Raw genomic sequence first — 13,790 nt, 5'->3', positions numbered from 1 at the left:
AGGTAAAGGCCATTTTATCTGCTTGTTCACAATATTTCAGTGTCATTAATCTATAATTTTATGTTTATCTCTGTAAGATCCGTACAGGTTTACAGCACCAAATAATCTGGCCCTGTCAGCCCAGCTGTGTTCCTTTGGATGAAAAACTCCTGCCCCAGCTCCTAAAAGAAGCAGGTTATACTACCCATATGGTCGGAAAATGGCATCTGGGAATGTACCGGAAAGAATGCCTTCCAACCCGCCGAGGATTTGATACCTACTTTGGTAATGGAAATGCACATGTTTCTTTAACAACTCAGACTGACTGCAGCCATCTCATAAAACACACCCAAGTGCAATTAAGTGAAATAACTGGAAATTTGAACACAGAGTGAATCAGTTGGCACTGCCATGGGGCTGCTTTCTGATGTTACCTCTGTAAGCGGGGCTCTGTGCTGACCTTATGGTGGGCAAGCCCATTACCTTTGTCGGAGTTCTAAATGCCACCTTAGGGCCTTGCAAGAGTTTACTATCCACGTTGGAGACCGCTGTACTCTCAGAGACCCTTATTACCAAAAAGGGACATGGATTGACTTTTTTTTTAAATTCCAGGCAAAACCTAATGTAAGAATATTTCCAGGCCAGGTGCAGTGGCTCACGCCTGTAATCCCAGCACTTTGGGAGGCTGAGGTGGGTGGATCATGAGGTCAGGAGATCGAGCCCATCCTGGCTTACACGGTGAAACTCCGAGTCTACTAAAAATACAAAAAAAATTATCCGGGCAAGGTGGCGGGCACCTGTAGTCCCAGCTACTCGGGAGGCTGAGGCAGGAGAATGGTGTGAACCTGGGAGGCGGAACTTGCAGTGAGCCGAGATCGCGCCACGGCACTCCAACCAGGGTACCAGAGCGAGACTCCGTCTCAAATAATAATAATAATAAATTTTTTTAAAAAAAGAATATTTTCTTCACAAAGACTTGGTGTGTTTTTTTCTCCCTGTGGAATGTATTCACAATTTTTTCTTTTTTTCTGAAGGGGGTGGGGGAAGACTCTTCCATTGGCGTCCTTCCATCTGTGAAATCTGTTTTTGCAATCACAAGGTTGGGGAAGATAGCTTTTTAAAAATAAAAGAAAATGAGGAGGCCAAATAACAAATGGTAATAAGAAGGTTAATAAGAAATAATCATAAATATTTTATAAACTTGATAGCCCTATGAAACTAAATGTGAAACCTAGAGTTTGTTTTAAAATATGTCCTCTTTAAACCTGTAACAACCTGTGCCTTAATTAATAACCTATGTATCTCGCCAGTAGCTGTATATCTTTCTTTCAAGTTCTTTTTATAGTGAGCTATCTGTCCAGCTATTTAGCTACTTACCTGCCTCCCATCAGTTTATTTATTTATTTACAAACCGCCATAGCCAAAAAGGAACGCATATTGAACATAAAAAGTTAAAATAGGATTAAATAATCAGGATGAGTAGAGAAAGATGGAATAGGTTAATGACATCAAATTACAGAAAAGTTGCATGGCTCTAGGCTGGCTTCATATTCAACTCCGAGATTCGAAATTTCTTTTTTTTTTTTTTGGAGACGGAGTCTTGCTCTGTCTCTCAAGCTGAAGTGCAATGGCACGATCTCATCTCACTGCAACCCCCTGAGTAGCTGGGATTATAGGCATGCACCAACACACCTGGCTAATTTTTATACTTTAGTAGAGACAGGGTTTCACCGTGTTGGTCAGGCTGGTCTCGAACTCCTGACCTTGTGATCCACCCATCTTGGCCTCCCAAAGTGCTGGGATTACAGGCGTGAGCCACCGCGCCCAGCCCGAGATTTGAAATATATTTGTCCAAAGAGGGAGAAAGAAAGGAAAAGATTATAAGAGTTACATTATTTACAAGATAAATGGAAACCAGATGTTCAGGAAAAGCAAAAGCATTTTCTGGCTCTTAGGCCTGAGAGAAATTTCTCCTTTGGGAAAAGGAGAAGGTAAGGTGGACAACATCCTTAAAAATGTCATTTTAATAATAAAGTGGTGGTTTTCTTGTAGATGTTTTGAGGTATTTTCTTCTGTTCAAGCTAGGGCCAGAGCACCAAAGTGCAATTCAGTAAAAGTAATTATATGGGGGCCAAAACAATGTAGCTGAAGCACATGACTCTGTAATGCCTCATTGGATTCAGGGTTAAAATCAAGATGCAAGGATGGCAGACAGGAGGGTGTGTGTGCCCCACTCTCATCCAGGTCTGCCAGCAGACCACACTACTCAATCTTAGCTTTTTTTTTTTTAAATGAACCTGGATGTATTCTCAGTACCTCAAATAGCTGTTAAAAATTAAGCTTGGATGTAAGATCACTTTATCATCTTGGAAATTCTAGAGGAACAAACAGCCTGTACATCCTTAGAAATTTTTCAGTCAGGCCTTTGCTAAAAGATGGGTCAATATCTATACTCTGGGAAGAGGATGGACTGTAGATATTTTGAATTTTTATTAAAACCAAGTTAGGTACTTAAATACTGGACTAGACAGAAGGTAGAAATGATATCCTTTTATTTATTTATTTATTTAATTATACTTTAAGTTCTAGGGTACATGTGCACAATGGGCAGGTTTGTTACATATGTATACTTGTGCCATGTTGCTGTGCTGCACCCATCAACTCATCAGCACCCATCAGCTCATCATTTACATCAGGTATATCTCCCAATGCCATCCTTCCCCCCTCCCCTCCCCATAATAGGCCCCGGTATATGATGTTCCCCTTCCAGAGTCCAAGTGATCTCATTGTTCAATTCCGACCTATGAGTGAGAACATGTGGTGGTTAGTTTTCTGTTCTTGCAGTAGTTTGCTGAGAATGATGATTTCCAGCTTCACCCATGTCCCTACAAAGGACATGAACTCATCGTTTTTTATGGCTGCATAGTATTCCATGGTGTATATGTGCCACATTTTCTTAATCCAGTCTATCACTGATGGACATTTGGGTTGATTCCAAGTCTTTGCTATTGTGAATAGTGCCGCAATAAACATATGTGTGCATGTGTCTTTATAGCAGCATGATTTATAATCCTTTGGGTATATACCCAGTAATGGGATGGCTGGGTCATATGGTATTTCTAGTTCTAGATCCTTGAGGAATCGCCATACTGTTTTCCACAGTGGTTGAACCAGTTTACAATCCCACCAACAGTGTAAAAGTGTTCCTGTTTCTCCACATCTTCTCCAGCACCTGTTGTTTCCTGACTTTTTAATGATTGCCATTCTAACTAGTGTGAGATGGTATCTCATTGTGGTTTTGATTTGCATTTCTCTGATGGCCAGTGATGACGAGCATTTTTTCATGTGCCTGTTGGCTGTATGCATGTCTTCTTTTGAGAAATGTCTGTTCATATCCTTTGCCCACTTTTTGATGGGGTTGTTTGTTTTTTTCTCATAAATTTGTTTGAGTTCTTTGTAGGTTCTGGATATTAACCCTTTGTCAGATGAGTAGATTGCAAAAATTTTCTCCCATTCTGTAGGTTGCCTGTTCACTCTGATGGTAGTTTCTTTTGCTGTGCAGAAGCTCTTTAGTTTAATTAGATCTCATTTGTCAATTTTGGCTTTTGTTGCCATTGCTTTTGGTGTTTTAGATATGAAGTCCTTGCCCATGCCTATGTCCTGAATGGTGTTACCTAGGTTTTCTTCTAAGGTTTTTATGGTTTTAGGTCTAACATTTAAGTCTCTAATCCATCTTGAATTAACTTTCGTATAAGGAATAAGGAAAGGATCCAGTTTCAGCTTTCTACTTATGGCTAGCCAATTTTCCCAGCACCATTTATTAAATAGGGAATCCTTTCCTCATTTCTTGTTTTTCTCAGGTTTGTCAAAGATCAGATGGCTGTAGATGTGTGGTATTATTTCTGAGGCCTCTGTTCTGTTCCATTGGTCTATATCTCTGTTTTGGTACCAGTACCATGCTGTTTTGGTTACTGTAGCCTTGTAGTACATTTTGAAGTCGGGTAGCGTGATGCCTCCAGCTTTGTTCTTTTGACTTAGGATTGTCTTGGCAATGTGGGGTCTTTTTTGGTTCCATATGAACTTTAAAGCAGTTTTTTCCACTTCTGTGAAGAAAGTCATTGGTAGCTTGATGGGAATGGCATTGAATCTATAAATTACCTTGGGCAGTATGGCCATTTCCACGATATTGATTGTTCCTATCCATGAGCATGGTATGTTCTTCCATTTGTTTGTGTCCTCTTTTATTTCACTGAGCAGTGGTTTGTAGTTTTCCTTGAAGAGGTCCTTGTAAGTTGGATTCCTAGGTATTTGATTCTCTTTGAAGCAATTGTGAATGGAAGTTCATTCATGATTTGGCTCTCTGTTTGTCTGTAACTGGTGTATAAGAATGCTTGTGATTATTGCACATTGATTTTGTATCCTGAGACTTTGCTGAAGTTTCTTATCAGCTTTAAGAGATTTTGGGCTGAGATGATGGGGTTTTCTAAATATACAATCATGTCATCTGCAAACAGGGACAATTTGACTTCTTCTTTTCCTAACTGAATACCTTTTATTTCTTTCTCTTGCCTGATTGCCCTGGCCAGAACTTCTAACACTATGTTGAACAGGAGTGGTGAGAGAGGGCATCCCTGTGCCAGTTTTCAAAGGGAATGCTCCCAGTTTTTGCCCATTCAGTACGATATTGGCTGTGGGTTTGTCATAAATAGCTCTTATTATTTTGAGATATGTTCCATCAATACCGAATTTATTGAGAGTTTTTAGCATGAAGGGCTGTTGAATTTTGTCAAAGGTCTTTTCTGCATCTATTGAGATAATCATGTGGTTTTTGTCTTTGGTTCTGTTTATATGCTGGAATAGAATTCGACTGTGAATCTGTCTGGTCCTGGACTTTTTTTGGTTGGTAGGCTATTAATTATTGCCTCAATTTCAGAGCCTGCTATTGGTCTGTTCAGGGATTCAACTTGTTCCTGGTTTAGTCTTGGGAGAGTGTAAGTGTCCAGGAAATTATCCATTTCTTCTAGGTTTTCTAATTTATTTGCGTAGAGGTGTTTATAGTGTTCTCTGATGGTAGTTTGTGGGGTCGGTGGTGATATCCCCTTTATCATTTTTTATTGCATCTGTTTGATTCTTCTCTCTTTTCTTCTTTATTAGCCTTGCTAGCGGTCTATCAATTTTGTTGATCTTTTCAAAAAACCAGCTCCTGGATTCATTGATTTTTTGGAGGGTTTTTTGTGTCTCTGTCACCTTCAGTTCTGCTCTGATCTTAGTTATTTATTGCCTTCTGCTAGCTTTTGAATGTGTTTGCTCTTGCTTCTCTAGTTCTTTTAATTGTGATGTTAGGGTGTCAATTTTAGATCTTTCCAGCTTTCTCTTGTGGGCATTTAGTGCTATAAATTTCCCTCTACACACTGCTTTAAATGTGTCCCAGAGATTCTGGTGTGTTGTATCTTTGTTCTCATTGGTTTCAAAGAACATCTTTATTTCTGCCTTCATTTCGTTATGTACCCAGTAGTCATTCAGGAGCAGGTTGTTCAGTTTCCATGTAGTTGAGCAGTTTTGATTGATATCCTTCCTTTTATGAGAATTAAGAAGCCTAACCTGGATTTAAATGAACACACACCCCAAATTCATTTGAAGGGAGTCTTGCAGCCAAGAAGGTTATGATGACCACATAGCTCTTACCACTGTTACATCTCAGCTGTTTTGCTAAACATCAGATGATGGTGGGATAGTTGCACAACCCTGTGAATACACTAGAAACCAATGTCTTTTACACCTTAAATGAGTGACTTGTGTGGTATGTGAATTATATCTCAATGCAGCTGGTAAATAAAGCATCAGAGAAGATTTGGTTGTTCAAGAAGCATTGTCTATTTTTTTCCCCAAAAGAACAGGATGCCGTCATCTTTAGGCTCAGTATTGAAGTTCAAATTTATGAATCACTGTTATGATGAAAAGCTTCATGTGATTGTCACATGGTTGCTTGGTATTAGTTTTGCCAAGTATTTGAATAGTTTTATTTCTGGATTTCTCCTATCTGTATTATCTTTTAAATATTTGTAGTTCATGCCTTTGCTAATCAAGTATATCTGTCCTATGTTCTGCCAACTGATAGAAAGCAGCTCACACTTACAGTTAAAGAACCTGAAATGATTTCCTCAAGCTTTAATGCCCAGTAGTTATTAAAAATCTTAAATAGACCTCCAGTGTTTTGACATTCTAATCACCCATACAAGGGCTGAAATTATTTTTATGGATACATTTCTTTCTCTGTTACACATTAATTAACAAGTACTTTGTATTTCCTTTTCCATTATATACATAGGAGAAAAGATTGGCTTATAAAAGTTAAGACCAAAGTATTAATTGTATTCAAGATCTTGAATTTATTGGGTCATAGAAAAGGAGAGTTTAATTTAAAATGAATTGATTTATTATATAAAGTATATAAAGCTTTTAATTGTCATTATAGGGAAAGTTCAGGACTGAGGAAAGAGCTAGGTCAACTTTATCATCCTCATTTTAAGGTTAATAAACAGTATATGTCAGGAGATAGCCAAGAGTCTAGCAAATCATATTTCTTTTTAATAACTTTATCGAAGTATAATTCACATATCATACAATTCGCCCAATTAAAGTGTACAATTCAGTGATTCTTAATAAATTCAGAAGGTTGTGCCACTATCATGGCGATCCAATTGTAGAACATTTTTATCACCCCCAAAAAAGAAACTCATCCACCTTAGCAGTCACTCCCCATTTCCCCCTAGTCTTTCCAGCCCTAGGCAACCACTAATCTACTTTCTGTCTCTATAGATTTACATGTTATGGACATTTAATACAAATGGAATCATATGTAGCACAGCTTATTTTAATATTTTAAAATAGAGAAATGTAATATTTTAAAATATAGAAAATATGGAACATTTTCAGAAACTATTAGTTGAGAAAACCCATTTTCTTCCATGTGAAGTCGAAATTATGGGATAGGCCATTTAAATCTAGGGCAAAATTGAAATCATTATAGGTAGAAAAGTCTTATTTCAGTGCTCACTTTAGTTTGATCTGTTGACTCTGTTACATCTAGAGATCCTCTATTAGGAAAGGTTTGTATCTTTCACCAGTGGGTGTCAGCATCTGACTAAAGATGACTCTTCCTAGAACCACTTCTGTAAATAACCTTGAAGCCAGTCTTGCAACATCAGTAACAACAAAGGTTATTTGAATCCTGCACTCATTTATGTGATCACCTTAGAGTAAAAACCTGTAACAAGTCACATGAATGACACATTATTTTTACCATTATATAGCTTTGAAGATTTTATCACCCTTACTGAATTTCAACTCTGATTAAAAAAAAAAAAAACAAAAAACTGTTAGTGTTACATAATAGAGCCTATATTCTAAAGGTGAATGAGGAATAGATTTGAGTTTTTATACAGTAATGTTTTAATGCCTTCTGCTACCAGATACAGACATGTTGAGAAATGGTGCTGATTAGCCTTGTCATTTGATTAGCCTCGTCACGGGTAATCAATTGCATTAGGCAATTAAATGCTGAAACATTAGTTTGTTTAACAAGTTTTATGCTATGCTGACTATTTTTGTCTTCCATTCTTGCAGGATATCTCCTGGGTAGTGAAGATTATTATTCCCATGAGCGCTGTACATTAATTGATGCTCTGAATGTCACACGATGTGCTCTTGATTTTCGAGATGGCGAAGAAGTTGCAACAGGATATAAAAATATGTATTCAACAAACATATTCACCAAAAGGGCTACAGCCCTCATAACTAACCATCCACCAGAGAAGGTAAGTTGTGCTTCTATTTACTGATAGCAAAATCTTGTTATGCTAATGTCTTTTCAGACAAATGTAGGAAAAGGCCATTGTTGTTTAGGGAAAAATCTAATGAATTCTGGGGAAGTCCTTTTCAAATTATACAATACCCCAGAATCAGCCTAGGAAGCTTGTTAAAAATGAAGATTCCTGGAGCCCACCTCTAGGGTGTGATTTATTAGGCGTGGGAGAAATCTGTACATCATCATTTTAGAGAAACTCTTAAAAGGTGATTCTTAAGAGTGGCCCCCAGATCACGCTTTGAGGAATACTATGTTGGTAGTATTTCAAGAGAAATGTAGTTTAAAAATTTTGGTATATTATGTGCATGCGCTGTGAGTAATTAATAAAATGACTTTAAAATGATTGGCTTGGGTAGAAGATGAGGCTTTATTATGACAAACTTTTGGTTAAAGGATCCATAAATTTTGGGATCAGGGCAGGTCCTCTAACCTTGTACTTCCTTCCTACAAGAATATTTTGCTATTGTAGGTCTTTTGCATTTCCATGTTAATTTTAGAATCATCTAGTCAGTTTCTGTTTACCAGCTCTCCCCTCCCCAAAGTGTCTGCTTGGATTTATATTTGAATCTATAGAACAACTTGGGGAGAATGGATGTCTTAACAATATTGGGTCTTCTAATCCATATACCTGGTACATCGATGAGCTTATTTTTCACATTTACTACACTGATGCTATTGTGTATATCATGAATAATCTTATTATTATGATTATTTTATTAACCTAGAGTTAACTTCATGAGGTAAAGTTTAAGCTAAGCTCTCTGAATTTAGCTCATACATGCTTTTTTTTTTTTTTTTTTTTTTTTTTTTGAGACGGAGTCTCACTGTGTCTCCCAGGCTGGAGTGCAGTGGCGCGATCTCGGCTCACTGCAAGCTCCGCCCCCCGGGTTCACGCCATTCTCCCGCCTCAGCCTCCCAAGTAGCTGGGACTACAGGCGCCCGCTACCGCGCCCGGCTAGTTTTTTGTATTTTTAGTAGAGACGGGGTTTCACCATGTTAGCCAGGATAGTCTCGATCTCCTGACCTTGTGATCCACCCGCCTCGGCCTCCCAAAGTGCTGGGATTACAGGCTTGAGCCACCGCGCCCGGCCTCATACATGCTTTTGAAATGGGAACAAATATTTGTATTGTCAGACACTGGGCTCATTAAGAACACCCATAAAAATAATACTTCAGTGGGACCCTGACACGACAAATTATAGAATATGCATTGCTCCCTGGTTCTTCCAATTCCCTGTACTTTGCCTCTTTGACAATGCCTGGAGGTCCTTGGTGCAGGTCTGTCTTAGTCTGTTTGTGTTGCTATAAAGGAATAGCTGAGGCTGGGTAATTTGTAAAGAGAAGAGGTTTATTTGGCCCGTGGTGCTGCAGACTCTACAAGAAGTGTGGCACCAGCGTTTGCTTCTGGGTGAGGGCTTCAGGAAGCTTCCACTCATAATGGAAGGTGAGGTTGAGCTGGCGTGTGCAGATCACATGGCAGGAGAGGAGAGAGAGAGAGAGAAAGAGAGAAAGAGAGAGAGAGAGAGAGAGACCAGGCTTTTTCTAACAACCAGCCCTCTCAGGTGCTAATACAGTGAGGACTTACTCATAACTGCAAAGATGGCATGAAGCCATTCGTGAGGGGATCCACCTCCATGACCCAGACACCTCCTGTTAGGCTCCCACTGGGGATCAAATTTAAACATGAGATTTGGAGGCGGGTCAGATATCTAAACTGTAAGAAGATCACCGTGTGGATTCCGGTTTACATACCTGTTTGGATTTGGTTTGTGGCTGCTGATTCCCTTTTCTGTTTCTGCCTACTTGAGCTCAGTACTGGAAGTCTTCTCTGGATGAGTTAAATGCCAGATTGCTGGCATCCTTATTTGACTTCCACAACTAAGGTAAAATCTTTCAGAAGACAACTTTACCTTGAACTTCAAATTATATTTACACTATCAAATGTTATACAACTCCTGACATTCATTAAAAAATCTGCATATGCAGAAGTGAAAACACAGAAAGAGGTGTCCGTCCTCAGGTGTGTCCCACTTTTCTGGCTATCACTGTCTTATGCTGGTATCTTGAAGCAACGTTGCTTTCTGTGAGACACGAAGAAATGGGAACATTCTCTCAAATATGTGGAAATACACAGATTTTAAATCTAAATCTAAACAAATATTCAGATAATTGGAAAAACAGTTGCTAGGTAATTGGCTTAAATCCTCAGTTTTCTTCTATATGTTTGACATTTTATGGATGCACCTTAACACTTAACAAGGTAAAGTCTTAACTGTGTATTATTCTTTGAGGGAGCCACCATTTTACCAATAAGCAAACTGGCTTAGAGAAGTTAAGTAACTTGTTCAAGGTCACAAAGCTATTGAGAGTCAGAATCAGAATTTAAACTCATGGTCTCTGACTCCAGACCTCATGTACTTAATCAACCTCCCTAGTTCACAGCTAATATCCAAGACCAGAGATTCTGAGTCCCAGCTCATGATTCACCTTAATGATTTCAGTCCTGACCATATATTAGAATCAGCTGGGAAACTTATAAAAACTACTGATGCCAAATATTGTGATTCATTGCTCTGAGGTTGGACCCAGTCATTGGTGTTTCATTATTCCTCCTCCCTGGCTCCTACCAGTGATTCTAATGTGCAGTCATCACTGATGCCTGGTGCAGTGAGAGCCATTCTGGGATGGGTCATTCAGGGCATTCCTCTCAAATATGGAGAGGCAAGCAGAAGCCAGCTACCCATTACAGGTTCACAATCTGCTATACCTTAATCATGCAATAATTGTAATCTGCCCACAATACAAATTCATTCCTACTAAAGAACAATAGAATATTATCTCACAGGGTTCCATAACATTAAGCAGATAAGAGAAAGCAACTCGAGTGAAATAATAGATGGGTGGGCTCTCTTAACTGGGGTGGTGGGGAAAGCACGGAACTGACGACAATAGGAAGCCCTAAGAGCTTGCTAGCCACAGAAGGAGTGTTATTAGCATAGCCGCTGTTCATAGGTAACTGGAAATTGCCAGAGGAGGGGATGGTCATTTTCTTGTCGTGTCTGAAACATGCTATAGCAGTATCCAGCATTCCCAGTATCCTCAAAGGAAAATTTCAATCATAGACATAAGTGAATGAAACAATCAATAGTCAAGCTGTAACCCAAGAGTGTTTAAGACAGCTAATACATGTTTACATTTTCAATTCTGTATAAAATGATGCAACTCACCAGTTTGAGGAGCTGCACTTTTCATGATTTTATCCCGATGTTGAATCTAATTCTGGGCTGATTTCTCAGGTACTATATATAGATTGCAGCATAAAGAACTTATTCTAAGATAAAAATCATTAAAGAAAGGCACATGCAGAATCCACAGACTAACTTAAAATTGTGCCTATTTTAAAAAGCACTTGAGGGGTAAAAGCATTTGGAGGTAGTTCATAACTGAAACACAGTTGCTGATGCTGGACTCAGGAAGGTACTGCTAATCACCATTTCACATGTATTAAGAAGGAATGTCCTTTCTCTTTTTCAGCAGGATAATTCCCCATACTAGTGACACAGACTGAAAGCAACATATTCATAAAATATCTTTCTTTTAAAAACAGTCCCCCCTCAGCCGGGCGCGCTGGCTCACGCCTGTAATCCCAGCACTTTGGGAGGCCGAGGTGGGTGGATCATGAGATCAGGAGTTCGAGACCAGCCTGATCAACATGGTTAAACCCCGTGCCTACTAAAAATACAAAAATTAGCCGGGCGTGGTGGCATGCACCTGTAATCCCAGCTACTCAGGAGGCTGAGGCAGGAGAATCGCTTGAACCTGGGAGGCAGAGTTGCGGTGAGCCAAGCTCATGCCACTGAACTCCAGCCTGGGTGACAGAGCAAGACTGTCTCAAGAAAGAAAAACAAAACAAAACACCTCCACCTCAGCACTTTGCAGAATGGAAGCAAATGTTATTTTATACTCCTGATATACTAGAAGCTTCTTAAAGAAAATGTTAATTTCTAGTGGAAGACTCTTACTTTTCCATGACATAATTTGGAAAAGAAATGTCTTAATTTAGAAGTCAAAGAAAAATAATTTCAAAACCTATCATATGCTTTTTTTCATTTATACTTTAAATTAGGCAAATACACTAAAGAAACAAAAATAAGACTTTCATCCTCACTGAAATAAGTTTTCTTAGCGTGGTGAGGATATTTACAGTATATATCTTAGGAACCATATGGCATAAATAAGAAAGGGAAAAGAACCCCCAGTATCTCAAACATGAATATGCTAATAGCTTTAGGTGATAATATCTTGCTTTTATGTAGTACTTAGATATTTAATAATGATATCATGCCTAGGATTTCATTTCACATTCCTAAGACATTGGAAAGGGTTATAGGTAGGGTTGGTGCAAAGGCAGCAACTGTGACAGTTGATCAGAACAGGGGTCTGGACCTAAGAAAAAGCAGGGGAGAGTTCAGGCTCCAGTGATGGCAGCTGCTGGCTTTAGGCTGCCAGTGAGCCGAGCTCTGGTTGGCAGGAATGGGAAAATTGACCACAGCTGTTCACAGGCAGGGTCCCAGGACTAGTGGCTGCAGGTGGGGTCCTCACTGTGACTGGAGAACCTTGGAGCCCCAGTTAATTCTTTCCACTAAGCTACCATATAGTATTAAAAACACTACTCTTTCTGTTTTTTCAATTTAAAAATAGTATAGAAATAGTTCAAATTTACCACTGTCGGGGAATAAGTTATAATATTTCATGAATAAAGTTCACCTTCTGAGTGTTGAAACTTTAGTTTTTGTAGTATGGAATGGAAATATCTAAAATGTGCATCAGTCCTGACCTCTTGAAATGGGCTATACTACTGATATGGACTGGTATAGTTTCTTATTTTTAACCCCTCAAGAGTGTCAACTTAAAATAATCAAAAGGATCAGAATCTAGTTTAAAGAGAGTTTATTCAAGTACAGAGTTTAAGGATGGCCTCTTGGGAAGCACAGATTCCAAAGAATGGAAGTCTGTGTTTCAAAGTGTAGAAGTTTGGGATTTCTTACTGTATTAGTCCATTCTCATGCTATTGTAAAGAACTGCCTGAGTTCCACTGGCCCTCCAGTGAGCTGAGGGTTTTTGCAAGAAAAAAAAAAAAAAAAAAAAACTGCCTGAGACTGGGTAATTTATAAAGGAAAGAGGTTTAATTGACTCACAATTCCACATGGCTGGGGAGGCCTCAGGAAACTTAACAGTGGTGGTGGAAGGGGAAGCAAACAAGTCCTTCTTCACATGGCAGCAGGAGAGAGAAATGCCAAGCAAAGGGGGGAAAGTGCCTTATAAAACCAGCAGATCTTGTGAGAACTTATTCACTATCACGAGAACAGTATGGGGGTAACCACCCCCATGATTCAATTAACTCCCACTGGGTCCCTCCCATGACACATGGGGATTATGGGAACTACAATTCAAGATGAGATTTGGGTGGGGACACAGACAAACCACATCACTTACATAGACAACGTTTAGGGGAGCTTAAAAGAATGTCAACATCTTTTTGTGTAAGGCTTACTGCATAGTTACAATGCTCTGATTAGTCAAGGTGGTATTTTTCTTTTGGGAAAGGTATGTTTAACATTCCACACTGAAGATGTAACAGTCATGGTGTTTTTTAAGTCATCTGGTCTGAGTTAGGTACAGGACAATAAAGGAGGTGGTTAATTTATAACAAAGATCTTCAGTAAGAAGGGGAGGAGTCTGGTCTCTGGTCTTTCCTAGTCATTTACAGAACAAGAGCAACAAGGAAGAGAGTTACTCTATAATCTAAGAAACAGAAGTTGCAAACATGCTATGTGACACAGTCTCCAGGACTTAATTTTCCCCTTGACATAATTTAGAGGTTCCTGAAAATTTATATTCTTTTATAAAAGTGATGGTCATGTCTTTAGCTACTAAGGAATAA

At 39.0% G+C, this 13,790-nt stretch overlaps 1 protein-coding gene across 5 annotated transcripts in view; it reads left to right on the top strand.

Moving 5' to 3' along the window:
* Nucleotides 1–13,790, top strand: part of ARSB (arylsulfatase B) — a 194,062-nt gene that overhangs the window by 16,635 nt on the left and 163,637 nt on the right. For all 5 annotated transcript variants that reach the window (XM_017959684.3, XM_021939496.2, XM_017959685.3 and 2 more), the window contains exons 2-3: nt 78–264; nt 7,606–7,796. In XM_017959684.3, the coding sequence (XP_017815173.2) occupies nt 78–264; nt 7,606–7,796 (378 nt within the window). The remainder of the gene's footprint in view (nt 1–77; nt 265–7,605; nt 7,797–13,790) is intronic.

The sequence above is a fragment of the Papio anubis genome, chromosome 5, assembly GCF_008728515.1.
Source record: "Papio anubis isolate 15944 chromosome 5, Panubis1.0, whole genome shotgun sequence".
In the NCBI taxonomy this organism is placed as follows: domain Eukaryota; kingdom Metazoa; phylum Chordata; class Mammalia; order Primates; family Cercopithecidae; genus Papio; species Papio anubis.
The sequence above is the reverse complement of the archived record's forward strand: the minus strand, read 5'-3'. Positions and strand labels throughout refer to the sequence as shown.